This window comes from Vipera ursinii (assembly GCF_947247035.1).
Source record: "Vipera ursinii genome assembly, chromosome: 8".
In the NCBI taxonomy this organism is placed as follows: domain Eukaryota; kingdom Metazoa; phylum Chordata; class Lepidosauria; order Squamata; family Viperidae; genus Vipera; species Vipera ursinii.
The window spans coordinates 7,074,494-7,101,977 of NC_139519.1; the positions used below are offsets into that span (position 1 = coordinate 7,074,494).

The window sequence follows — 27,484 nt, forward strand, 5'->3', positions numbered from 1 at the left end:
TGTTACACAAGACAAAGGCATCAAGCCCCCCCCTCTGTGTGTGTGACCTTTATTTTTAAGCACCAGCCTTTGCCAATTTAGAACATAGAATAGGTAGGGTTGGAAGGGACCTTGGAGATCTTCTAGTCCAACCCCCTGCTCAAGCAGGAGACCCTATTTATTTGATGTCCCAAAGTCTCCAGGTAGTGTATAAGGATGTGGGGAATGACCAGTTTGACAGACCCAGACTGGATTCACAATAAACCATTTGGTGGTTTGTACGATTTAGACTTAGAATATTGTATGAAGGCCATCAGTTGTGGCTCATTCAGTGGTTAAGCAAGACGTGTTTTAGTGTGATATCTGAACTTAATCGAATTTATTTTGAGGGAGCAGTAGAAAAACCCAGTGCCTTAGGCTAGGCCCGGGGTAGGCAACCTTGGCTTTTTTTATGACTCGTGGACTTCAACTCCCAGCATTACAGAGCCAGCCATGCTGTGGGGAAAGGGAGAGGTTTCCAAGCTGAGCCATGCTGGCTCAGGAATTCTGGGAGTTGAAGTCCACCAGTCATGAAGGGGCCATAGTTCCCCCATGGTGGCTCAGGAATTCTGGGAGTTGAAGTCCATGAGTCATAAAAGAGCCAAGGTTGCCTATCCCTGGGCTAGACTAAAAATAGTCACCTGGGAGAAGACAAACCAAGCAAATGCTAGCGCTTAGTTGACTCTAGATGATCTGGGTAAAAGCTATGGAGAGCCAAACCTGGTTAGTCTTTGGTCTGCGAGCCTGGGAGATTGAAAAAAATATATAACTGAAGAAGATGATAAACCAATTTTATTATATTGCCAAGAAAAAAACTGTGGCAGTGTCTATAAAGTTACTTGGAAACAAAGAGGTCTCTTTTTAAAATAACGGTCAGTCTTAATGAATACCATACTTAGCCTTCATTGGGATTGGGACCGCTCACCACGGCCAACTCGCCACGGGACAATTTAACAATTTAACATTTCATTATTTAAAGTAAATTTTTTTAAAAATATCTTTATTTTTGCCATTCAGAATATAGTATAACCGAGTTGGAAGGGACCTTGGAGGTCATCTAGTCCAACCCCCTGCTCAGGCAGGAAACCCTATACCCTTTCAGACAAATGGCTGTCCAGTCTCTTCTTAAAAACTTCCAGTGTTGGAGCATTCACAGCTTCTGGAGGCAGGTTGTTCCACTGATTTAATTGTTCTCACTGCCAGGAAATTTTTTTTTAGTTCTAGGTTGCTTCTCTCTTCGGTTAGTTTCCATCCGTTGCTTCTTGTCCTGCCTTCAGGTGCTTTGGAGAATAGCTTGACTCCCTCTTCTTTGTGGCAACCCCTGAGATATTGGAAGACCACGTCACCCCTGGTCCTTTTCCTCACTATACTTAGGGACATACCCGATTCCTGCAACTGTTCTTCATGTTTTAGCCTCCAGTCCCTTAATCATTTTTGTTGCTCTTCTCTGCATTCACCTTTCATCCCACCCCTCCTCTTTCTCTAATGATTCTATTCCACCATTTCTTTGATATTAGTGTAACTCTTGTCCCGTGACGAGTTGTCCCGTGGTGAGTTGGACATGGCGAATTGTCATAGACCCACCTCCGTTATGTCCTCTGTTCCACCATGATCTCTGCTGTTTGCAGATGTACCTTACACTGAACATCCGCATTGTGCTGGTCGGCCTGGAGATCTGGACGTCTGAGAACAAGATCCGAATCGAAGGAAGCGCAGGCGATGTCCTTGCCAAATTCGTGCAGTGGAGAGAGGAGAACCTGGTTCCACGCCAACGGCACGACAGCGCCCAGCTTGTTCTGTAAGATCCGGGCACCTCCTCTTCTGGGCAAGGAGGCCACACTCTCTGTCTGCACAAAAGCCCCACAGGTAGTCCACGACTTACAACCACAGTTGGGACCAGAGTTTGCGTTGTTAAGCAAGGCTGTTGTTAAGGGAGCCGTGGCCAATTTTAGGGCCATTTTTTTTTCTTTTGGACAGTGTTGTTAAATAAATTACTGCAGTGAATTCGGTTGCTAAACGAATCTGGCTTCCCCCGTTGACTCTGCTTGTCAGAAGCCAGCTGGGAAGATCGTCAATGGTGATCACATGACGGGCATTGCAACTGTGGTAAATAGTTGCCAGTGGCCAAGGGTCCACGTTCTGATTCTGTGTCCGTGGAGATGCTGCAATCGTTGTAAGTGGGAGGACTGGTTGTAAGTCCCGTTTTTTCCAGTGCTGCTATAACTTTGAATGGTCACGAACCAAATGGTTTAAGTTGAGGACTACCTGTATTGCAGGCAGATTCCCTTTGCAACATCCTGTCACCTTCTCTAATCTAGAGATTCCAACCTTGAAAACTTGAAGATCTGTGGGGTTCAGTTCCCAGAATTCCCCAGCCAGCCGTGCTTAAAGTCTTAAAGTTGCCAAGGTCGGACGTCCCTGCTTTAATCCCTTTCTTCTTTTCTCTGTGTCCATTCAAGCATGAATGGAGCGGGGACATTTCCCCCATTTTGGAGGTAGAATATGTGGTTTTGAAGACTTTCAGTCTAAAAATGCTGAGACTCATTTGGGAAGAAAATCCCTTGGCTGGCAGTGAGAATGTCGTCGTCTCCCCCCCCCCATTCCTCCCCTCCTCCCCCCGCCAACATCTTAGGTGGCAAACCAAATCCTCATTCTTCCTTTGGTTAGAATGGATGTGATTTGCTTTTTGGCTAGTAAGAAAATAACTAGCAACGATGTAGTAACGACTGCTTGCCAGCCGTACAGCGGGTGGTTATAAACAGATGGTAGTTTACCTTCAGACAAAATTAATTCTTAATGCTTAGTCGTCATTAACAAACGTGGATTATTTCCCTCTCCATTATAGGAGGAAGGATTTTGGTGGCACAGCTGGGATGGCTTACGTGGGTACGGTGTGCTCCAAAAGTCACGCTGGGGGCATTAATGTGGTAAGCTGCCATTAACTGCGCCTCACTTAAAGTTAAAAACAAAATTACAACTTTTATGACTGTGATACAAAGTGCAGTAGAGATTGTCTTTGACTTATGACCGCAATTGAGTCCAAAATTTATGTTGCTCAGTGAGACATTTGATAAGTGAGTTTCTCCCCCCCCCCATTTTACGACCTTTCTTGCCACAGTTGTTAAATGAATCACTGCAGTTGTTAAATTAGTAACACGGTTGTTAAGTGGATCTGACTTGCCCATTGACGTTGCTTCTGAGAAGGTCCCAAAAGGGGATCACATGACCCCGGGACACTGCAACCGTCATAAGTATGAGTCAGTTGCCAAGCACTTGGATTTTGATCACAGGCCCACAGGGATGCTGCAACGGTTGTAAGTGTGAAAAACGGGTCCTAAGTCCCTTTTACCAGTGCCGTCGTGACTTTGAATAGTAAGTAAATGAATGGTTGTAAGTCCAGGGCTGTCTGCATTTTGGGATGGTTTAGATTCCAACTCTTCTCTTGCATTTTGGCAGCGCAGTCTGCAGGTCGGTAAACATGTGATTCCCCTTCATGGATTACTGCCTTGTCGTGGCGAAGGGGCTTGCGTAATTCAATGAAGCTATGAGCTATGCCGTGCAGGGCCACCCAAGACGGACAGGTCATAGCAGAGAGTTCTGACAAAACGTGATCCACTGGAGAAGGAAATGGCAACCCACTCCAGTATCTTTGCCATGAAAACCCTATGGACAGTACCAAAAGGCAAAACGATATGACGCTGGAAGATGAGCCCCTCAGGTCGGAAGGCGTCCAATATGCTACTGGGGAAGAGCAGAGAGCTAGTACTAGTAGCGCCAGAAAGAATGAAGCGACTGGGCCAAAGCCGAAAGGACGCTCAGCTGTGGATGTGTCTGGTGGTCCATGAATCAAGGAAAACTGGACGTGGTCAAACAAGAGATGACAAGACTGAACATTGACATCTTAGGTATCAGCGAACTAAAATGGACAGGAATGGGTGAATTTAATTCAGATGACCATCAGGTATACTACTGTGGGCAAGAATCCTTCAGAAGAAATGGAGTAGCCTTCATAGTCAATAAAAGAGTAGGAAAAGCAATACTGGGATACAATCCTCAAAATGACAGAATGATCTCAGTTCGAATCCAAGGGAAACCATTCAATATCACAGTAGTCCAAGTCTATGCCCCAACCACCAGTGCTGAAGAGGATGAAATTGACCAGTTCTATGAAGCACTACAGCACCTTATAGAACTAACACCAAAAAATGATGTTCTTATCATCATGGGGGATTGGAATGCTAAAGTAGGAAGCCAAAAGATAACTGGAATAACAGGCAAGTTTGGCCTTGGAGTGCAAAATGAAGCAGGGCACAGGCTGATAGAATTCTGTCAAGAGAATACGATGGTCATAGCAAACACTCTTTTCCAACAACCCAAGAGACGGCTCTACACATGGACATCACCAGATGGTCAACACAGAAATCAGATTGACTATATGCTCTGCAGCCAAAGATGGAGAAGCTCTATACAGTCAGTAAAAACAAGACCAGGAGCTGACTGTGGCTCAGACCATGAGCTTCTCCTTGCAAAGTTTAGGCTTAAACTGAAGAAAGTAGGGAAAAGCACTAGGCCAGTCAGGTATGAATTAAATCATATCCCTGTTGAATATACAGTAGAGGTGACAAATAGATTTAAGGAATTAGATCTGATAGACAGAGTGCCTGAAGAACTATGGACAGAGGTTCGTGACATTGTACAACAGGTAGCAACCAAAACCATCCCAAAGAAAAAGAAATGCAAGAAAGCAAAATGGCTGTCTGAGGAAGCTTTGCAAATAGCTGAGGAAAGGAGGGAAGCGAAAGGCAAGGGAGAAAAAGAAAGATACACCCAATTGAATGCAGAATTCCAGAGAATAGCTAGAAGAGATAAGAATGCCTTCTTAAATGAACAGTGCAAAGAAATAGAAGAAAACAATAGAATAGGGAGGACCAGAGATCTTTTCAAGAAAATTGGAGAAATGAAGGGAACGTTTAATGCAAAAATGGGCATGATAAAGGACCAAAATGGCAGGGACCTAACAGAGGCAGAAGAGATTAAGAAGAGGTGGCAAAATTACACAGAAGAACTATACAAGAATGAGCTTAACGTCCCTGATAATCACAATGAGGTGGTCACTGACCTCGAGCCAGACATCCTAGAATGTGAAGTGAAGTGGGCCTTAGAAAAGCTGAGCAACAACAAAGCTAGTGGAGGTGACAGTATTCCAGCTGAGCTATTCAAAATCTTAAAAGACAATGCAGTAAAAGTGCTACACTCAATTTGCCAGCAAATTTGGAAAACTCAACAGTGGCCACAGGATTGGAAAAGATCAGTTTACATTCCAATTCCTAAGAAAGGCAGTGCCAAAGAATGTTCAAACTATCGCACCATTGCACTCATTTCTCATGCTAGTAAAGTCATGCTTAAAATCCTACAAGCTAGACTTCAGCAGTATGTGGATCGAGAACTACCAGAAGTGCAGGCAGGATTTCGAAGAGGCAGAGGAACTAGAGATCAAATTGCCAACATACGCTGGATCATGGAGAAAGCTAGGGAGTTCCAGAAAAACATCTACTTCTGCTTCATTGACTATGCTAAAGCCTTTGATTGTGTGGATCATAACAAACTGTGGCAAGTTCTTAAAGAGATGGGAGTACCAGACCATCTTATTGGTCTCTTGAGAAACCTATATGCGGGTCAAGAAGCAACAGTGAGAACTGGACACGGAACCACTGATTGGTTCAAAATTGGGAAAGGAGTCCGGCAAGGCTGTATACTGTCGCCCTGCCTATTTAACTTATATGCAGAGCACATCATGAGAAAGGCAGGGCTAGATGAATCAAAAGTTGGAATTAAGATTGCCGGAAGAAATATCAACAACCTAAGATACGCAGATGATACCACTCTAATGGCAGAAAGTGAAGAAGAACTAAAGAGCCTCTTGTTGCAGGTGAAGAAGGAGAGTGCAAAACTTGGGTTGAAACTTAACATTAAGAAAACCAAGATCATGGCATCTGGCCCTCTCAATTCCTGGCAAATAGATGGGGAAGAAATGGAGGTAGTGACAGATTTTATTTTCCTGGGCTCCAAGATCACTGCAGATGGGGACTGTAGCCAAGAAATTAAAAGACGCTTGCTCCTGGGGAGGAAAGCCATGGCAAATCTAGACAGCACACTAAAAAGCAGAGACATCACCCTGTCAACAAAAGTGCGTATAGTCAAGGCTATGGTCTTTCCAGTTGCATTGTATGGTAGTGAAAGTTGGACCATAAGAAAGGCTGAGCGCCAAAGAATTGAGGCCTTTGAACTGTGGTGCTGGAGAAGACTCCTGCGAGTCCCTTGGACTGCAAGGCGATCAAACCGGTCAGTCCTAGAGGAGATCAATCCTGACTGCTCTTTAGAAGGCCAGATCCTGAAGCTAAAACTCAAGTACTTTGGCCACCTAATGAGAAGGAAGGACTCCCTGGAGAAGAGCCTAATGCTGGGGAAGATCGAGGGCAATAGAAGAAGGGGACGACAGAGAATGAGGTGGCTGGATGGAGTCACTGAAGCAGTAGGCGTGAGCTTAAATGGACTCCAGAAGATGGTAGAGGACAGGAAGGCCTGGAGGAATGTTGTCCATAGGGTCGCGATGGGTCGGACACGACTTCGCAGCTAACAACAACAACAAACATGTGATTTATTTAGTATTATTTATTATTAAATCCATTTGCCGTGCCTCTTATAGTGAAATGACTCTGACCGGCTTACAGCATGAAACATGAAAATTGTAACATATAAATATGTCTAAAACAATAAAAATAGAAGTCCCAATCCAGATAAAATTATAATTAAAAGATAGGGAGGGAACAGGATGTGTGGGGAGGAGGTGGGATTGCCTCTTAATTCATCAACCATCTCCAGGGTGATGATACTGCTCTGTTAGGGCGCCAGGCCCTCTGGCAAAATCAGGTCTTCAGGCTCCTGTGGAAAGTCCCTGTGGTGTGCTTCTCAAAGACCAAGTCTGGTCTTCAGCTGGATAGAAAATGTTCTTATAGTCAGTGGTAGTAGTCAGTTCTCCAAAAGCAAGGAAGTGAGGCAGGCAACCCACTTTTGTGTTGAGAACTTGAGAAAAAAAACAGAGTGATGGCTCTTTATGCTTCCCAACAAGTCTGGGATATAAATTCTGTAGGTTGCAAATAGGAACCGCTTTGGCCTTTTCCAAATGCTCATCTCAAAGCTGTCCCTTTTTCTAAACTGGCCGCCCATGTTCCAGCAGCTAGGAAACAGCTTCACGTCTTGGCTAGTACTGTTGGTGTAAGAATCTCCTGACAAAGGAATCCATGCCGTCTTCTTTGCTCTGTGATATTTTGTAGTTTGGACCCAACAGCCTGCAGGCATTTGCATCCATTGTCGCTCATGAACTTGGTCACAACCTGGGCATGAACCACGATGACGATAGGAACTGTCACTGTGAAACAGGCAACTGTATTATGAACTCTGGAGCATCGTAAGTAACTCCCAATTCTATTTTCCAAAGGTCTTTTCACACCTAGTGGAAGATCAAACAGATTCCTGGGAATTGCACAGGTCAAACAGATTCCTTATGAACCCAGCAGACAATTTTGTCTCCCGAAAGGTAGAGGAGGGACGTAGAGCAGGGGTCCTCAACCTTGGCAACTTTAAGACTCAGCACCCACAAGTCTTCAACTCCCACAAGTCTTAAAGTTGTCGAGGTTGAGGACCTCTCAAGTAGATGATCAGCTATACTGGACTTAATTCTCACTAACAGAGATGAAATGATAGAAGGGGTTGAAATTATTACGAAACATTGCACAATCAGCCAGATGTTCAGATTGGATTTGCCATTTTTGTCTATTTATCAAGTCCTTTCCAAGGACCTGAGACAGGCAGATGTTGGTGTTTAATGCTGTTATAGATATTGTTGCAGGATTATTATTATATGCTCTATTACCAATCTTGCCTTATTTTGAAGCTAAGTAAAGCCCAGCCTGGTTAGTACTTGCACAGAAGACTTCCAGGGAATTTCAGAACTGCAAACTAGAACAGGAAGTGGAAAACATCTTAGAAGGCTGCGCTATAGGAAGTCCTTGACTTACGGCCATAACAGAGTCTAGCATTATGTTCGTAAGCGAGGCTGGTCATTAAATCGCTCACCATATGACTGTGCCCAATTTTATGGCTTTTTGCAGTGGTTCCAAAGTGAACGCAACAGGGCATAAAGTGAATGCTGCAGTCATTAGGCAAACACCGTGATTGTTAAAGAAATCCATTCTCTATAATGGGCAGTTTTTGATGGAAAACAGAAGCAAAAGCCAGTTTCTGGCGAAAATGTTGTAAATCACAGTCACATAACTGCAGGACGCTGCACATGGCCATACAGTAAACGTGGAGCAGGTGCGGAATGCCTAACGTGTGATCACTGACTGTTGGGTGGGGGCGACCATTGAAGCTTTGAATCTGTGTCGTAAGTAACCTTCAGAAGTATGTTGTAACTGTGAACTGCGAACAGTTGCTAAGTCACCTTTAACAAACCGCTGCTGGGCCTAAACAGAATAAATGACATTAAACTAAATAAAACGGTATGCTTTATTTTGCGGTGTTGTATTTCTCCCCAATGGCTGCACTCCATCCCTCAATGCCGGTCTATGAATGTAATACAGATTGATTTGACATACAAGTACTCCTCAACTTACAGCTGTTTGTTTAGTGACCATTTGAAGTCACAACAGCACAGAAAAAAAGTGACTTCTGACCAATTTTCACTGTTGCCAATAAAATTACACTGATTGTGTTCATATACCCAGCGGTATTTCAGATTCACTAAAGATCTGAAGTCCCCAAACTGTTGAAGGCTGGTGGACAGAGTTGGTGAGAACTTAGGATAACTACTCTTGTATAATGGTGACTAGGGATGAGGCTTGCTCATTCACATAAAGGTTGCCCTGGGCCTGAGCCACATATCAAGCGCTGGTCAATCAAAATGCTCTTTGCCATCCCTCTAATTCCACTCCCAAATCCAGAACACCGTTCTGTTTACCGACAGGCTTAACTGAAAAGCTTTTAAAATGTCCCCCTCTTTGTAGCGGTGCCAGGAATTTCAGCACGTGCAGTGAGGAAGACTTCGAAAAACTAACCCTGAACAAGGGCGGAAGCTGCCTTCTCAACTTTCCCAGGCCGGATGAAACCTACAGCATCCCATACTGTGGCAACAAGCTTGTGGATGCAGGAGAAGAGTGTGACTGTGGGTCAGCGGAGGTAAGTAACGCACATAAAGACATCTTGGTTGCCAGGCCCAGTTTTAGCTTCCAACCCATTTGGGAAAAGTGAATGAAATTTCAAGAAGGTTTGAGGAAGAGTGGAAATTGCCCGTGGATAATTGATATGTGCTTTAAGACCTAGTTTGCCCTGAAGAAATGTCTAATGGCTGGGTTAGGAGGAATACAGCGACCACATTCCCACACAGTGTTGTGTGAGGCCAGGATAAATGTGAAAAGTCATTTGCACATGGACACTCACGCCTAAGAATGCCCAGATCTACTTGTCTGCACACAGAAGACAGACTTTCATCTTTGGGTTAGGAGATGGGGCTGAAAACCCCTCTTCTACCTTCTGTATGTGTTGGGTCTTTTTCAGGAGTGTAAATCTGATCCCTGCTGTGAGGCAGGAACTTGCAGGCTGCGCTCAGGGTCCAGCTGCGGCTACGGAGATTGCTGTAAAGATTGTCAGGTAAGAACGTCTAAACTCCCGAAAGGCATAGCAGGTGGGGCAGAGGTGAATGAGTGCTTTACTTTGGGACAAGCATATCATCAGAGCAATGCTGCGCTTTTGCTTAAAAATAAGGCCTCTTGAGTTCAAAGCAGCCCTGGCCGCTTTCTGCTGAACAGGAATATCCCTAGGCCAAGGTAAGTCCAAAAACGCCAGACAAATTGGCCTTCAACAGGCACAGAGACATAAACAATATCTACATACCACTCAATTGTTGTGGTTGTTAGTTGCGACGTCGTGTCCGACCCATCGCGACCCTATGGACAATGTTCCTCCAGGCCTTCCTGTCCTCTACCATCTTCTGGAGTCCATCTAAGCTCACGCCTACTGCTTCAGTGACTCCATCCAGCCACCTCATTTTCTGTCGTCCCCTTCTTCTCTTGCCCTCTATCTTTCCCAGCATGAGGCTCTTCTCCAGAGAGTCCTTCCTTCTCATTAGGTGGCCAAAGTATTTGAGTTTCAACTTCAGGATCTGGCCTTCTAAAGAGCAGTCAGGGTTGATCTCCTCTAGGACTGACCAGTTTGATCGCCTTGCAGTCCAAAGGTCGTAAAATGGGCAAAATCCAGTTAGCAAATGTCTCACTTAGCAACAGAAATGTTGTGCTCGATTGAGGTTGTAAGTCGAGGACTAACTATAGTCTAAAGAAGTGCCAGGAAAGAGAAGAAAGACCTCAACTTACAATCATTTGTTAGCGACCATTTAAAGTTAAGACTGTGCTGAACAAAATTGACTTTTTACTACCAGTGTTCACACTTAACAACTTAACAACAATTAATCAATGGAACAACCTGCCTCCAGAAGCTGTGAATGCTCCAACACTGGAAGCTTTTAAGAAGAGACTGGACAGCCATTTGTCTGAAATGGTATAGGGCAGGGGTCAGCAACCTGAAACAGTGAAAGAGCCACTCGGAACCGGTTCCCTCACAAAAGGAAAAACTGGGAGCCGCAAAAAAATGTGTGCACATGCACATACATGCGCGCATGCACAGAACAGGGTTTGACTGAAGAGTGGAGCCAAGGCGAGATACGCACCTACCCTGCATATTTAAAAATTTATAAATTGAATAAATAAATAAATAAATAAATATTTGAATTGATTGATTGAACTTTTTTAGTCCCACTTTTTTTTTTTTTGGACTGCACATGGCAGAGTACTGGGAGCCTCAGGAGACGGCTGAAAGAGCCACATGCGGCTCCGGAGCCGCGGGTTGCAGAACTGTGGTATAGGGTCTCCTGCCTGAGCAGGGGGTTGGACTAGAAGACCCTTCCAACTCTGTCATCTTATTCTAACTGTTGCAACATTTTCATGGTCATATGATCAAAATCCAAGCACTTGGAAACTGGCATGTACTTATGACAGTTGCAGCGACCTGGGATCATGTGATTGCCACTTGCAAAATTCTCAACCGGCTTCTCACGTCGCTGAGAGAAGCTGCAGTCACTCAAGGACAGTGGCCAAAAATCAGGCACGAATCCCTTAATAACGGCCTTGCTTAGCAACGGAAATTCCAGTCCCAGTTGTGGTCCTACCTGCAAAGGACTACCTGCAAAGAACCACACGTTGTTTTAAGCATGTTTTTCAAGACGATTTAAACCAAGATCGTCTGCTGCGTTTTCCACTTTGAAAAAGCAAATTTGATTCCCTAGCAACTCTGTAGTTTTGAGATAGCGCCAGTAGAAGGCAGACTCTAGCAATTTATGACTGATCATGGGGGGTGGGAAGAGCCTAAACAGAGCCAGAATGCTTGAATGGGAGACAATCAGTGGAGTTAGTCCTTGCTTTAGGACCACAATTGAACCCAAAATTTCCATTGCTAAGCAACACGGTTATTACATCCCATTTTGCTCCATTATATGACCTTTCTTCCCCCATTGTTAAGCGAATCACTGCAGTTGTTCAGTTAGTAACACGGTTGTTAAGTGGACCTCCCCATTAACTCTGCTTGTCAGAAACTTGTAAAAGCAGATCAATGACCCCAGGACACTGCAACCGTCATAAATATGAACCTTTTGCCGGGCGTCCGAATTTTGATCATGTGGTCACGAGGATGTTGCAACGGTTGTGCGAAAAATGGCCGTAAGTCACTTTTTTCAGTGCTGCTATACCTTTGAATGGTCACTAAATGACCCTGTCATTAGTTAAGGAATGCCTGTATCCAGAACTAGAAAGAGAATTGAGAAAAATGCTCCAGAAGTAGCACTGGACACCACTTCTCTTATTATTGCTAAGGAAACAATAGAGATTTCACCAAAAATGAAATTCAGTCCAAGGAATTCTTGCCCCCATCACCTGTATTTTTCCTTACTTCTAGATAGCATATTTTTATCTTTGCATGGAATTCTTTGGGAGTAAAACCCACAAATGTGTCCTTAAAAATTACATCCAAACACCTGGGAGGTATCCAACATTTTCCAACTACACTTTATAACCAAGCTGGGATTCACTATGCATGAAAAGTTCACAGCTAATCATATTTACCCACTTTTGGAAGAATTACCTTCAGTCAGTTGAACAAAACAGTTAAAGGGTGAGATAACCTTTGATCATGGTTTTATTTGTTTGATAGACATTTATCACTTATATGGTTATTAGTCTGTCCTACAGAGCAAGTGTACACAGAGGAACATGATAATGATGATGATGATGATGATGTTGGAAGGGACCTTGGAAGTCATTTAGTCCAGCCCCCTGCTCAGGCAAGAATGTCTATGCCATTTCAGACAAATGGCTGTCCAGTCTCTTCTTAAAAACTTCCAGTGTTGGAGCAGGAAATTTCTCCTTAGTTCTAGGTTGCTTCTCTCTTTGGTCAGTTTCCATCCGTTGCTTCGTGTCCTGCCTTTAAGGGCTTTGGAGAACAGCTTGACTCCCTCTTCTTTGGGGCAGCCCCTGAGATATTTGAACACTGTTATCATGTCAGTCCTCGTCCTTCTCTTCATTAAACTAGGCATACCCAATTCCAGCAACCATTCCTTATATGTTTTAGCCTCCAGACCCCTAATCACCTTTGTTGCTCTTCTCTGCTCTCTTTCTAGAGTCTCAACATCTTTTTTACATCGAGGTGTAATACAATATGTTAGGTGTAATACAATATGTTAGATGAGCTGTGATGAGTAAATGGTAAATATAATTAGTGGGACAGAATTAGTTTGAGGTTGGGTCTACTTACAAACAACCATTTAATGATTGTTTGAAGTTACAACAGCACTGTGTAGGTAGTGACTTATGACTGATTTGCACCCTTATGACTGTTGCAGCAATCTCAAGGTCACATGATCAAAACTTGAACACTTGGCAACTGGCATGTATTGATTCCCCCCCAAAGTGATTTGAAATCTGTTGCCTGCTTTGACTGGCAGGATCAGATCCACTGAGTTTTATTTTTTTATTTTTTTATTTTAATTCCATTTATATCCCGCCCTTCTCCGAAGACTCAGGGCGGCTTACAAGCTTAGCAGTAGCCTTCATTCTATGTATATGCCTGCTTATTAGGGCTTTCACACACACCCCAAGCGGCATTATTACAAAGTCAGCTTAATTGCCCCCAACAATCTGGGTCCTCATTTTACCTACCTCGGAAGGATGGAAGATTAATGCAGATTAATGCAGATTAAGAACAAAAAACAAACAAAGGTTGGAAGTCACACATTTCTTCTTTAAAATTGTATTTTGTGTTCAAGAAACCTCCAGCTCAATTAGCTAAGATGTACAAAACTGTATCCCCTAGCTGTTGGAAATGTTCTGAAGAAATAGGTACTTATTTTCATGTTTGGTGTTCCTGCAATAAGATGCAAAAGTATTGGCAAAGGATATGGATATGGGTAGAAGAAATATCAGGACGCAGAGTAGATTATAGACCAGAATTTTTCCTATTTGGCATAACAACAGAGAAATATACCAAAGAAGAGTTATATATAATGATACACATCATCACGGCAGCGAGAATGACATTTCCCCAGAAATGGAAAAATAGTGAAATACCAGACGAGAGTGAAGTGATAAATAAAATTTGGGCATGTGCAGAAATGGACAAGTTAACTATGGAAATTAAAAATAAGGATCAGTCAGATTATTACAAAATTTGGAATAAGTTTTACTTATGGTGGGAACAGAAAGGAAGGTCTAAATAGAGACATACAGGATGCTGATTTCACACATTATTAGAATAAGATGGTTGATAAGATCGAATATTGTATAATTGTATATAAATGATATGTACACGAAATGTATAGATGTGTATAAAATACAAAAATGATGTAGACAAGAAGGAGTGTCAGACCGTTAACACTTTGTCCAAAGTTTTAAATAATAAAATTTGTTTTTTAAAAAAGAAACCTCTTTTAGAAAATACGGTGAACCAGTTGCAGCACTGGACGCTTTAATACAGATGTTTCTCTGTATTTTGGAATGATAAATTTTTAGACAGGTAGTTCATTTAGTGACTGCTCAAAGTTACAACAGTACTGAAAAAAGGGACTTCTGAGCATTCTTCACACTTATGGCATCCTCATGGTCCCATGATCAGAGCTCAGAGGCTCGGCAACTGGCATGTATTTATGACGGTTGCAGTGTCGCAGGGCCCTGTGATGACCTTTTGTGATCTTCTGACAAGCAAAGTCAATGGGGAAGCCAGATTCAGTTAACAACTATGCTGCTAACTTAACAACCACAGTGATTCACTTAACAATTGTGGCAGGAAAGGTTGAAAATGGGGCAAAACTCACTCAACCCCTGTCTTTGCTTAGCCACAGAAATTTTGGGCTCAATTGTGATCTTAAGTCGAGGACATGCTGTTTTACATCACGTTCCTCTGTGTACACTTTCTCCGTAAGACAGACTAATAACCATAAAAGTGGTAAACGTCTATCAAACAAATAAAACTATGATGTGTTATTACTGATCAAAGGTTATCCCACCCTTTTACTGTTTCGTCCAGCTGACTGAATGTAATTTCTAGCATATAATTCTTCCAAAAGTGGGTAAATACGATTAGCTGTGAACTTTTCATGCACAGTGAATCCCAGCTTGGTTATAAAGCATAGCTGGAAAAATGTTGCATTACTCCCAGGTGCTTGGATGTAATTTTTAAGGACACATTAATGGGTTTTACTCACAAAGAATTCCATGCAAAGATAAAAAATATGCTAAGGTAAAATACGGGTGAAGGGGGAATTAGCTTTATTTCTTCAAATATGCTTGAAGGCCCTTCCACGGTAATCGGAAGGTGCCTGGGGAAACTTAGTTCATTTCCTTAGGGGACCTCCCAAAGTTGACCGTGACCCCTTTTCCCGTCTTCTCTCTCCAGTACCTTTCCAAGGGCACCATGTGCCGTGAGAGCGCCAGCGAGTGCGACCTTCCAGAGTACTGCAATGGGTCTTCAGCCTTCTGCCCTCAGGATGTCACAATCCAGAACGGACACCCGTGCCACCAAGACAAGGCCTACTGCTACGATGGAGTTTGCCAGGATTATGAGTTGCAGTGCCAGAATATCTTTGGACCACGTAAGGAAAATGATGGTTTGAGTCAAAACGGCCAGAACATTTTGGCATTCGGTAGGAATGTGGTTCTGCTCCAAGCCTGGAATAATCCGATTAACTGCTGTTAATTAGGTTGTGTTGATTAACAACTGTGTCAAGAAAGGATATAAAATGGAGCAAAAAAACAAACAAATCTCATTTAAGAACTGTCTCGTTTAGCAGCAGAAATTTGGGCTCAATTGTACAGGTAGTCCTCAACCTACAACAGTTCATTTGGCGACAGTTCAGAGTTATAGCGGCACTTGGAAAAAGTGAGTTATGACCGTTTTTCAGAATTGCAACCTTTGCAGCATCCTCATGATCACATGATCAAAATTCAGATGCTTGGCAACTGCTTCATACTTATGACCATTGTTCTGTCCCAAAGTCATGTGATCGTCTTTTGCAACATTTTGACAAATAAAGTCAATGGGAAAAGCCAGATTCACTTAATAACCAAGTTACTAACTTATCAGCTGCAGTGATTCACTTAAGAATTGTGGCAAGGAAGGTGGTAAAATGGGGCAAAACTCATTTAAGAAATGTCTCATTTAACAACAGAAATTTTTTACTTGTAAGTCGAGGACTGTCTGTATTACATGCTGCAGAGGCGAGGGGTTTTGCTTCTGTTTGGGGCATTGGAGGGTAAATGGGGGGGCAAGGTGAGCTTTGGATTGCTCACCTTGCTTCCAAAATGTATCTTTTACAGAAGCCAAGGTTGCCCCGAAAATTTGTTTCTCGGATGTGAACTCCAAAGGGGATCGGTTTGGAAACTGTGGATATCAGAACCGTGAATACAAGAAATGTTCAAGCTGGTAAGAAGGCAGGTTGGGGAACATTTATCGAGACCTGATGGAGCTGTTTCCTAGAAGGGAAAGTCCAGGGTAGTGGTTGTGGCAAGGTGGGAGTGTCTATGACAATTTGCCATGGCCAGCTTGCCATGGCCAGCTCACCATGGCTAACTTGCACAGCCAACTTGCCACGGTGAGCTGGCCATGGCCAGCTTGTCAAGGCCAACTTGCCATGGTTGACTCACCATGGCCAACTTGTCAAGGCCAACTTGCCGTGGCCAGCTCACCATGGCCAACTTGTTAAGGTCAACTTGTCAAGGCCAACTTGCCATGGCCAACTCACCATGGCTAATTTGCACAGCCAACTTGCCATGGCCAGCTTACCATGGCCAACTTGTCAAGCCAACTTGCCATGGCCAACTTGCACAGCCAACTTGCCATGGCCAACTTGAATTGGCTGTGGCAAGGTGTCCCATTCTGAGGTGGAATGAAGGAACAAGGTGCTCTGTTGTTACGTGTCCCAGTTCAAGCTCTTGCAGGATCCAGTCTGGGTTGGTTACTGGGACCAGAGATTTTGTCTTCTGAGCTTTTGGACTCGTGCAGGACCCCATCTTCAGAGAACCTCTCTGTAGCAGAGTGTATGCTTTGGGCTTATCTATTTGTGATATTTATATAGTGCCTGTTGTGTGTGGCTCTTTAGATGTAGATTGGGGTGTTGATGGCCAGCTATTAAGCCATTGGCTGTGGTTTCCTTCTGCTGCCAAGCCCTCACCTCCTCTGTACTTGATATGCTGGGGATAAATCAGCATTCCTGTTGATTGACAAGGGGCCCGTTTCCCCAGCTTCAATCATTTTCCTGGCTGCTTTTCTGCCTGCTCGTCCAACAATCCTATCACCCACAGAATAGCCCAAAGCGCACACACTGCTGGAGAGAAGTTCCTGGAGGATGGGCTCCAGTATGAGTCTGCAAGCTCAGAAGACTACACCTCGGGTCCCAGTGAACAACCTAGGTTGGATCCTGCAACTTTATCCTGGGACACGTATATTTGCCTTCCATCCTAGATCGTTCCCTCTCAAGGATCTGTTGGGTGGCCCTTGGGTTCCCACTAGACTTCCTGGCCCATCTCCTTACGTTAGGTCTTGCTTTTCCATATGACGATTGAGGTCTGTCCGCCTGGGAGCATCGGTATGGTTTTTACCCGACTACGATTAGAAAGCCAAGCCCCAGGCAAAACAGGAGGGATGTGGTGCAGGCCATTTCAATGAGATCAGTTCCCTTGCCAGGAATGCCATGTGTGGAAAGCTGCAGTGTGAGAATGTGGAAACCTTGCCGGTCTTTCGGATCAAGCCTGCCATTATCCAGACTCCCATCAAAGACACCACCTGTTGGGGCGTGGACTTCCAGCTAGGATCAGATGTGCCGGATCCCGGGATGGTGAACGAAGGCACCAAGTGTGCACCTGGAAAGGTATGTTAAGCTGGCATGGGCCAGTGCAAAGCCCCGAGGGTGACTTGGTTTCTTTTCCTCTGGAGAAGTGGGCGGGGGGGGGGAGAAACATGGCTGGCTCAGGAATTCTGTGAGTTGAAACTCACAGATCATAAAAGGGCCGTAGTTCCTCACTCTAGAGCAGACATGTCAAACACAAGGCCCGGGGGCCAGATCCGGCCCACGAAGTGGTTTCATGCGGCCCACGAAGCCATCCTGGAAACAGTGAGGGAACGGCCCCCACTGCCTTGGCCCTGGCCCAGAGACCCTCCTTCTGCCAGAGACCCTCAGATCTGTCCCACTCCTGCCCAGGCCCCCATAGGCACCCTTGATGCGAACGATTTAGAGCTGGCCACGCCCGCCCAGTAGGCCATACGCACTCTAGCCACGCCCGCCCAGTAGGCCACGCCCACCCAGGCCACACCCACCCGGCCCCCTGAGGGCAACCGCAGTGCTGATGCGGCCCTCAATGAAATTGAGTTTGACACCCCTGCTCTAGAGCAGTGATGGCGAATCTTTTAGATTCGCCATCTTTTGCCCAAACTGCAACCCAAAACACACTTACATATCGTTGGGTGCCTGGTAGGCATGGCCCATTGGGTGGGTGTGGCTCATTGGGTGGGTGTGGCCCATTGGGTGGGTGTGGCTGCAGTGGTAACGGCAGACTGGGTGGGACTAAAAAGTCCAATCAATCAATTCCAACTTTGTGAGATCTTTTTTTCCCCCGTGAGAAGTTGAAATTGATTGATTGACCTTTTTTTTTTTTTGCACACAGCGGCAGAGGCCTAAAGTGAAAAGGTTTTATAAAACCCAGCTGAAGGCCTAGGACTGGGCTGACGGCGCACCTGCCCACAGAGAGGGCTCTGCGTGCCACCTTTGGCATGTGTGCCATAGGTTCACCACCACAGCTCTAGAGCAACAGCTCTAGAGCATTATTGAGCAGCAAGCTGGCTAGGGAATTCTGGGAATTGAAGTCCAGACCTTTTAGGACTTGCCAAGGTCCAGAAACTAGGCCAGGTGTGTCCAATCTTTTGGCTTGCCCGAGCTACATTGAGTGAAGAGGAATCGTCTTGGGCCACATATGAGATATATAATATACAGGTAGTCCTTGACTTAGCACAACTGAGCCCAAAATTTCCATTGCTAGCTAGGCTGTGGTTAAGTGAGTTTTATCTCATTTTACGACCGTTTTTGACACTTGTTAAGCGAATCACTGCTGTTAAGGAATATTTAAGTGCATCTGGCTTCCCCCATTCGCTTTGTCAGAAGCCAACTGGGAAGGTGACAAATGGCGATCACATGAGCCCGGGACAGTACAACTGTTGTAAGTACCTGCCAATTGCCAAGTGTTTGAATCCTGATCTTGTGGCCCCGGGGATAATGCAACGGTTGTAAGTCTGAAAACTGGTCATAAGTCATTTTTTTTACTGCTGTTGTAACTTTGGTCACTAAACGAATGCTGGTCAGTCAAACACTACCTGTAGTAACTCTTGCTAAAAATCACATAATGATGTTAAATGTTTATGATCTTGTGGGCCGCATTACTAGCTATCTATGGCCACATGCAACGTGCGGTTAGCAGATTGGACATACCTGCTCTGGACCCATGGAAAGTCCTTCAAAAGAGGTCTTCCAGAATGGGGAGGGGGCCCCTACAAAGTCACTCTTGGAACCATTCAAGCAGCAGCTCTTTTGGGAGTTGTCTTTGGCTATCTCAAAATGCATGGACCCCTTTGCTTTGCTTTACGTTTACCTGAAAATTTGGGTAGTCCCCATCTCAATACATTTGAACAGGGCCAGGCTGGGGAGGGGATGTCTCAGATAACCAGTGTTTAATAGCTTGTATGCAAATGAGCCATTCGGATGTTGCTCTGTTTCAGGTCTGCAAACACTACCAGTGTGTTAATGCGGCCGTCTTAGATTATGACTGTGATATAAAGAATAAATGCAACGGGCACGGGGTAAGTTCCAAATGAAAAGCAGCTTGATTCTATAGGCCTTCCTGTTGGTTCCTGGGTTTGGTTTCTGGATCTAACATCTAGCTTGTAGAAATGTAGTATCACTGTCCAGTGATGTTTGCTAATGTCCTAAGCGTTGGGGAGTTTGTTTAAAGAAAGGATCACTAATTAAGATGACTGTCAAGCCCAAGGGGAAGTAACCAGATCCCAAACGATCTGGTCAGACGATCAGATTCTGGTAAGCAGGGGGAATAAGGTGGGTCTCCAAGGAGATCCAAACCATGGGGATATAAATGTGCACGTCAGAGTAGCAATAGAACATCAGGAAGGCCAGAAGCAAAGGTCCAGTGAAATAAACCATCTCCCTTTAAAAATTATATGTATTAAAATTTTCATACGATAATCATAAACTAAAAGTGAATAGGAAGAGAATAAAACAAGAAAAGAAAAATAAAAGCCAAATTAAGAAACATAGGGATGACCTCCTTTTCAACAGATAATTCTTATTATCTTTCCACCCTCTTAAATCTCTTAGAAGTCTGTTCAACCCTTCATTTAGTCCTTATTTTTTGGAGTCTTCAAATCCATAAATCATCCGTTCACTTTTTTTCTCCTTTCAGCACAAAGTTCAGAGAAGGCTTCCAGCCTTATCGAACAAGTTTTTGATGTTTGTTCTCTGACTGAGCAATTCAGCTTTGTCATTTCTGCAAATTCTGGCCTTTTCACAATCCATTCCTTCATAGTGGGGATTTTCTTATTCAGCACTTCACTTTAAGCTTTTCAAGTAAGCTACGAACAGCACGGTGTATTCCCATCCACGTTAATGATATTCCATGGATTCTGTTTGCAGAGAAGCCCTAAAAATAAATGCTGGTGTTATTTTCCATCTGTTTTCTGCTTCGGAGTGGTGAGACGCCATTCCATAGTTTGTCGAGAACATGGTTAGGGAACGTCCCTTGTCCCAAAGTTGCTTTTTTTCAAAAGGGAGCTGGACATTCTTTGTTTTTCCTTGAAGACGTTTTGCTTCTCATCCAAGAAGCTTCTTCAGTTCTGCTTTTTCAATATTTTATTAATTTTTTACAATCACAAGTGCTTAATATTTTAACAGCAACATATTGTCTGGGTTTCAGTATTTAGCTTACTAATACATATTAAACTCCTTTCTCTCTACCCCGTTTTTTTATCCATTGATAAAATGTATCCCATGTTCTAAAACATTCTGAGTCTTCTTTCTCTTTCATTTTCAGTGTCAATCTGTCCATTTCTTCACAGTCTAAAATTTTCTTAATTTTCCTCTGCTGGTAATTCTTCGTCTTTCCAATGTTGAGCAAATACAATTCCTGCTGCAGTTAACACATGTAACATTAAGTATATACATTCCTTCTCATAATTTCCTACAATTATACCTAAATAAAATAATTCTGGCTTAAAAATCGATGTGTTTTTTTTTATTTTCTCTTAACCGTATATATATTCTTGACCAAAATCTTCTGGCTTTAAGACATGTCCACCAAAGATGGTAATATGTGCCTGGTTTTTGTCTACATTTCCAACAATTACTAGACATTCAGTTCTGCTTTTTCAAAAGGGAGCTGGACTTTCTTCTTTTTACTTGAAGACATTTCTCATCTCATCCAAGAAGCTTCTTCAGTTCTGCAGAACTAAAGAAGCTTCTTGGATGAGAAGAGAAATGTCTTTAAGGAAAAACAATGTAAGTCCAGGTCCCTTTTGAAAAAGCACCTTGAGACGACCATGAAACTGGATGACTTAAGAATCTCCATAGAAAGTTCCTTGCATTCTGAAGAACAGGGGGTTGGACTAGATAACCTCCAAGGTCCCTTCCAACTTATTATTATTATTATTATTATAAAAGTTTGGACTAGAAGCCCAGCTGCTCAAGAAAGGGGCCTGTTTTTCATGGAACCGCTAAAGGTTGAATGGCATTTGCTCTGCCACCGAGTTCACCTAAATATTATTCTTCCCACCCTCAAACAGGTATGCAACAGCAATAAAAATTGCCACTGTAATTCAGAGTGGGCACCTCCCTACTGTGATTCGCCTGGATATGGGGGCAGTATAGACAGTGGACCTACTTACAATGGTAAGTCTCCAAAGTGGAAAACCTGTCCTTCAGAAAAATGAAGGAGTCTCACACAGAAGATTCTTTCCTTTCTTTCTTTCCAGACAGGGATATTGCAACACGAAACTGGATACTGGCATTTGTGTTTATAGTTCTTCCCATCGTGATAGTGGTACTCATTCTTTATCGTACAAGAAATAAAATAACGTCTTCCTGGTTGCCGTTCATGGACACCTGTTGCAAGTAAGTTTCCCCCCCCTCTATTTTGCTGTGAAAATATCTCTCCAGAAAAGCCAAGCTTTGGGTTTTGAAAAAGAACAAAATATATCTGTTGTATACAATGTCTGTCTTTTATTTTATACAGGTAGTCCTTGACTTACAGCCATACATTTAGTGACCATTCAAAGTTAAAACAGCACTGAAAAAAAGTAATTTATGACTGTTTTTCACACTTACGACCATTGCAGCATCCCCAAGGTCATGTGATCAAAATTCAGACGCTTGGCACCTGGCTCATATTTATGACGGTTGCAGTGTCTCGGGGTCACGTGATCCCCTTTTGTGACCTCCTGACAAGCGAAATCAACGGGGAAACCAGACTGACTTAACAATCCTGTTACTAACTTAACAACTGCAGTGATTCACTTAACAACTGTGGTAATAAAGGTTGTAAAATGGGGCAAAGTTTATTTAAAAACTGTCTTGCTTAGCAACATAAATTTTGTGTTCAGTTGTGGTTGTAAAATGAGGACTACCTGTATATGAAGACATAATGTGCTATGGGGAATCTGGAAGATTTGATTGTTTTTTTTTGAAAAGACCAGCTGAAGCAAACACCTGACAGGTTTCATGGGCTATGCTGGGATCTCAGCCATTGGAGGACACCCTGATCCTGCCTTGATCTAAGTTAGAACATTCATTTCTTATATGGTAGCTTAGTGTTGTTTGCTATGCCAATTGGTATGAATGTTATTTCTAATAAATACTAATGCTAATTTGCATCACAGAGATGGTACTTAACACGAAAGACTATGGCCCAGCAACAACAACCAGCCAATCAAAGAGTCCAAAATCAGACCATGACTCAGAAATATCCAAACAAATAACACTCATACCAATTTGCATCACATAAAAAGGTATTTAAAGGCCAGTGCTCTGACAGACAAGCACAATTTGAAATATACCAGTTTTAAAATAAGTTAGTATTTGAAGCAGGTTATTATGCACTGATTAATAACCAGTTCATTAATACAACAAATATTGCTGCAATTATACATTCTAAAATCTATTTTTAAAAGCAAACTGCATGGACAGAAAGGCCCCAATCTATTCTTGGATTCCTAAACATAACTTGTGAATTATGAGCATCAGAAGCTTGTTTGAGGATAGAAATCTGTGATTTTTTTCAAAATCCATACATTTGGTATGAATTTTCCACCTGAGATTGAGGAGCTGATTGCAAACCGTTTGTAAAAAGGGACCCTTCAGCCCAGCAGCCTTTGTCTTTCTCAGAACCTTCCAGTTGTGTTGTATTATTTTACCCGTCCATTTCTTTAGGTGCTTTCGCAGATCGGATGTCCGTAGGCAGCAGGCTGTTCGAACCGAATGTCCGCGCAACTTTCCATATTCTTCCAGAAGTGCATCATCGTCAGTGGTAAGACCAGAGTTATTTCCACTATTGACCAATCCTGATGGTTTTTAAGGAAAAACAAGAGGAGGAACTCCAGTTAGAAGGAATAGGAGCTATAAAAAGCTAGCGCTCCTATTCCTTCTGACAGACAGACAGACAAGCTTGTTTTACTGTGGGCACAACGGCACACATTAAAAATGAAATTTAGTTGCTCGCTCTCAAAGTGTACACGTGCATAACACACATTGAAAACTGGAGTTTCTCCTGCCGTTTTTCCTTAAAAATGCAGTGCAGGTGAGCAGGAAAAGTGCTGGACAACACATTTCCATGGTTCCTAATGTCTACAATGCTAATCCAACTATCACACAAAGGACAGACCAACAGACATTGCACAGTTGTCACCCCATTTATCGACTATCTCTTGTAAAGCCTAATTTGACGACTCCTCGATTTCCTTCTCCCACACAGGTGGTGTCATCCACGGACCAGCCACGTGTCCCGCCAAGGTCAGTATGGAGAGGATGGAGGCAAGCTGAGGGTTCCAGCCCGACCTCTAACTTAGTGTTGGGAAGGTTTTCCTAGAAGGGCTCAATTGGAGGTCTCCTGCTCAAGCAGGAGGTTGGACTAGATGACCTCCCAAGGTCCCTTCCGATTGTCTTATTCTGTGTTCTGAGTTGTAGGTGTTCAGTGTCCAACACCCCACACACCATCGGCCATGCAGATTGCTGCAGCCAACCACTTTTTGGAGGCTGCTAATTCCCAGCTTTGCCAATGACCAGGGATGGCGAATTCTTGACTCTCTCTTCCCTTTACAGGCCTCCACCCCCAGTGGTGAAAACGTCAAAAGCGTCGGATCGTATTTTTCCCGCTCGGCCAGCACCTTTGCCCCCTATATAAGAAGTGCCTCATTTGCCTTTTTGCAAGCCTGCACCCCACCTTCTGAGGGCTGAGCTGCCTCAAAACCTTCCATCGAGCGATTCTTGAAACTGTCTTTTCTTCCTTGGCACTGGATTAAGAGGAAAGAAAACACAGTGGCGAATACGAAATGCAAAAACCAAGGAATGTAAACTCTTTATCAAAATACCTCTCCAGGAACTGAAATCACGAGTCTGTCAAAACTGCCCTGTGTCCACGGCATTTGGGCTGCACTGCTGGACGACATCAGCTTGAACTGGAACAATCTTTTTGGATGCAAGGGCATCTGCCTTCTTTTTATGCTTAGACTTAATCGTGCGATACTTGACATAAGCAATCCCACCCACCCAACTGCCAGACCCTGAGGGATTTTTTTTTTTTAGAAAATGAAATAAGTCGAGGGAAGAGGGGCCTAACTGTTTTTAAGGACCGGTAAGCTGATCAAGAAGGCTAGTTCCCCTTTTTTCACTAAAACCTACTTTACAGTACTGAAAAGTGTGATGATCAAAAACAAATGTAGTTCTGTGTGATTGGGAGAGAAATCAGAGGTGGTTGCGGGGTGCTTTTCTTTCACCAGGACATCCTGTGCCTTGGGGATATTGTGGCTATTCTTGAATTTTAAAAATTCTATAAATAATGCAAGCAACTGACATGGATAAATGTGTGTGTGGCACTTTAAATCAGAGGTCCCCAATCTTTTGGGCACCAGGGACCGGTTCTGTGGAGAGAGGTTTTTCTGCATGGATTTGTGTGTTGCCTGCATCTCGCGGATGGGGCTTTGCTTGTTTCTGCGGCCCGGTTGCTGTCATGCCGCGGCCCGGTACTGGTCCATGGACCAGGGGTTGGGGACCTCTGCTTTAAATGATAGACAGACCAAAATACGACACAAAGTTTTAGGGTTGCATGTCATATTTTGGGGGGTGCAGCTGCTTCTCAAAATTCAGAGCCAGGAGGGCAAGTTATTTCTGTGGCTTTAGAGGATCTATTTTGACAGCTGCACTTTCCCTAAAAAGTTACACCTGTCTTCACCTGTAGTTGCATTAAGGTAGATTCAAGCTTCGGTAGAAAGTCTAACCCAGGAATAGAAGCAACATGAAATTGCTGTGCGTGGAGGATTGGAGTTTCTTATTTGGAAATGCATGAAGCTATTCGTATCCAAGAAAATGTGAAGAATGATGGCTGTGCAATTTTATTCCCCTCTGCCGAGAAGCCAGAACCACTAAAGTCACTGGGACTTTTGTTTAGTGGGTATATTATTGCAAGCTTATACAAGCAGGGCTGCCAGCTCAGGGGCTCTGACTGTTCATCGTTGACCCTGACATTGTTTTGTTATGAAAAGAGAAGAATTAGTAGGAAAACAGGAGAAGATTATAAATGGAAGATGATCCATCTTCCTTCTCAGGTGTGTGTATGTACAGGATGTGGTCAAAAAGTCCAAAGTGCTGGCCCTGATGTTGTGATCAAAGGTCTTCTCCTTTGAGTGCACCTGCAATAAATTAGGCGGAGCTTCAGTCACATTACAGGTAGTCCTCCTTTAGTGACCATACTTGGGATCAGCAACTCAGTCATTAAATGAAGTAATTGCCAGTTGAAACCGCAACTATGTTATGGTCTTCAATCATTCAGCTTTCCTTTGCTCTATAGCAGGGGTCTTCAAACTTGGCCCTTTTATGACTTGTGGACTTCAACTCCCAGAATTCCTCAGCCAGGAATTCTGGGAGTTGAAGCCCACAAGTCCACAAGTCATAAAAGGGCCAAGTTTGAAGACCCCTGCTCTACAGACCTGCAAGGATCATCAGTGGTTGTACTTTTTCATCCTCTTTGTTAAGTGTGAATGCTAAATGAGATGGTTGCTAAATGAGGACCGCCTATATTATGGCCAACAACTTGAGATTTTTTTTACCATGCCTTGTGGGACACCCCTGCTTCTGCCAGAATTGAAGCAGGGCAATTGCACAACAAACCTCTGGGTTCCTCCTCCTTCCTCAAAGCTAATGCATTGTTAGCATGTACATAATTTTTAACACTGTGTGTAACTATCAACACATATTAAACAGCTAATTCTCTCTCTGCTGGCTGATCTTACAACTGTGTTTAATGAAAGATTTTAGGGATGTCTAATCAGTTTCAGTTAACAAGAACTAACCTAGGACATTTGACTTATTAACCATTATTGGTTCCTTGAAATGATGATGGTACAGGAATTGCGCCTTGGTGCCAAAAAAAAAGTGGCTTAGAGGAAAGATTTAAAAAGCACTTATTGTCAGCTGTCCTGGATGGGTTAGAATCCTAATGCCCAAGTTTAGAAATGAAAACTACGCCTTTGCACTGATTGCAATTACATTGACATTCAGAAGTTTTCAGTCTTTTTCAAACCATGGAACTTGCTTATTTTATAAAATATCCTGGATTCCTGATGAAGAGAAGTGAGGTTTCTGGAGATCAGCTGATATGTCTTGCCCTTTCTAGGGGGGGCAGATGGCCAAAAATATTCAGATTCTCCTCCCATTCCATTCCGGAGAGCCCCCTAACAGAATCCCTAACAGGTTTGAAAAAACCTTATTCTGATTCATGATACTATAGGCTGAAAGAAACTTCATATTCGATTTGGGACGCAGAAAAAGTCCCAGGGTATCCCCTTCTGAATATAAAAAGGTAAAGGTTCCCCCGCACATGCATGCTAGTCGTTTCCGACTCTCGGGGCCGGTGCTCATCTCCGTTTCAAAGCCGAAGAGCCAGCGCTTGTCCGAGGACGTCTCCGTGGTCATGTGGCCGGCATGACTAGACGCCAAAGGCGCACGGAACGCTGTTACCTTCCCACCGTAGTGGTCCCTATTTTTCTACTTGCATTTTTACGTGCTTTCGAACTGCTAGGTTGGCAGGAGCTGGGACGGGTAACAGGCGCTCACTCTGTTACGCGGCACTCGGGATTCGCCTGCCAAACTGCCGACCTTCTGATCGACAGGCTCAGCGTCCTAACCCACTGAGCCAATGCTACACAATAGTGCTGTGCAAATTAGTGCCAGCTTTTCAGTTTTGGTGTGGTTTTCTATGCCAACCTAATGGGCACCACTGAAAATACAGACGGAAACAATGGCAAAACTGTGATCTGGAGCGTACAAACGCTCAAACTGCTGACTAAATACGCTAACATATAACAGGCTGCCTGCACATTCTCCAACTTAACTTGTTTGCTCTGATATCTGCCTTGGTGCAAAATGCATTTTATTTTCTGAAGCTTTTGACAATGGCACAAGCAATTGCACCATTGATTGATTGTTTAAATGTTGCTTAAAAGATTCTGCTAGCTTTTGGGTCAGAGACTGGCGTTACTGTTAGACAAA

The 27,484-nt window shown here is 43.6% G+C and overlaps 1 protein-coding gene across 1 annotated transcript in view; it reads left to right on the top strand.

Moving 5' to 3' along the window:
• The window catches only part of ADAM9 (ADAM metallopeptidase domain 9), a gene marked incomplete at its 5' end in the record, with an annotated part of 35,587 nt that extends 10,078 nt beyond the window's left edge, over positions 1-25,509 (top strand). Inside the window, 14 exons of the mRNA XM_083368856.1 lie at positions 1,647-1,816; positions 2,864-2,945; positions 7,353-7,486; positions 9,084-9,255; positions 9,634-9,726; positions 15,070-15,265; positions 15,990-16,095; positions 17,356-17,539; positions 19,438-19,518; positions 21,511-21,616; positions 21,700-21,838; positions 23,153-23,249; positions 23,694-23,731; positions 24,041-25,509. Coding sequence (XP_083224982.1) covers positions 1,647-1,816; positions 2,864-2,945; positions 7,353-7,486; positions 9,084-9,255; positions 9,634-9,726; positions 15,070-15,265; positions 15,990-16,095; positions 17,356-17,539; positions 19,438-19,518; positions 21,511-21,616; positions 21,700-21,838; positions 23,153-23,249; positions 23,694-23,731; positions 24,041-24,122 — 1,680 coding nt within the window. The remainder of the gene's footprint in view (positions 1-1,646; positions 1,817-2,863; positions 2,946-7,352; positions 7,487-9,083; positions 9,256-9,633; positions 9,727-15,069; positions 15,266-15,989; positions 16,096-17,355; positions 17,540-19,437; positions 19,519-21,510; positions 21,617-21,699; positions 21,839-23,152; positions 23,250-23,693; positions 23,732-24,040) is intronic.
• Positions 25,510-27,484: the final 1,975 nt, after the last annotated feature.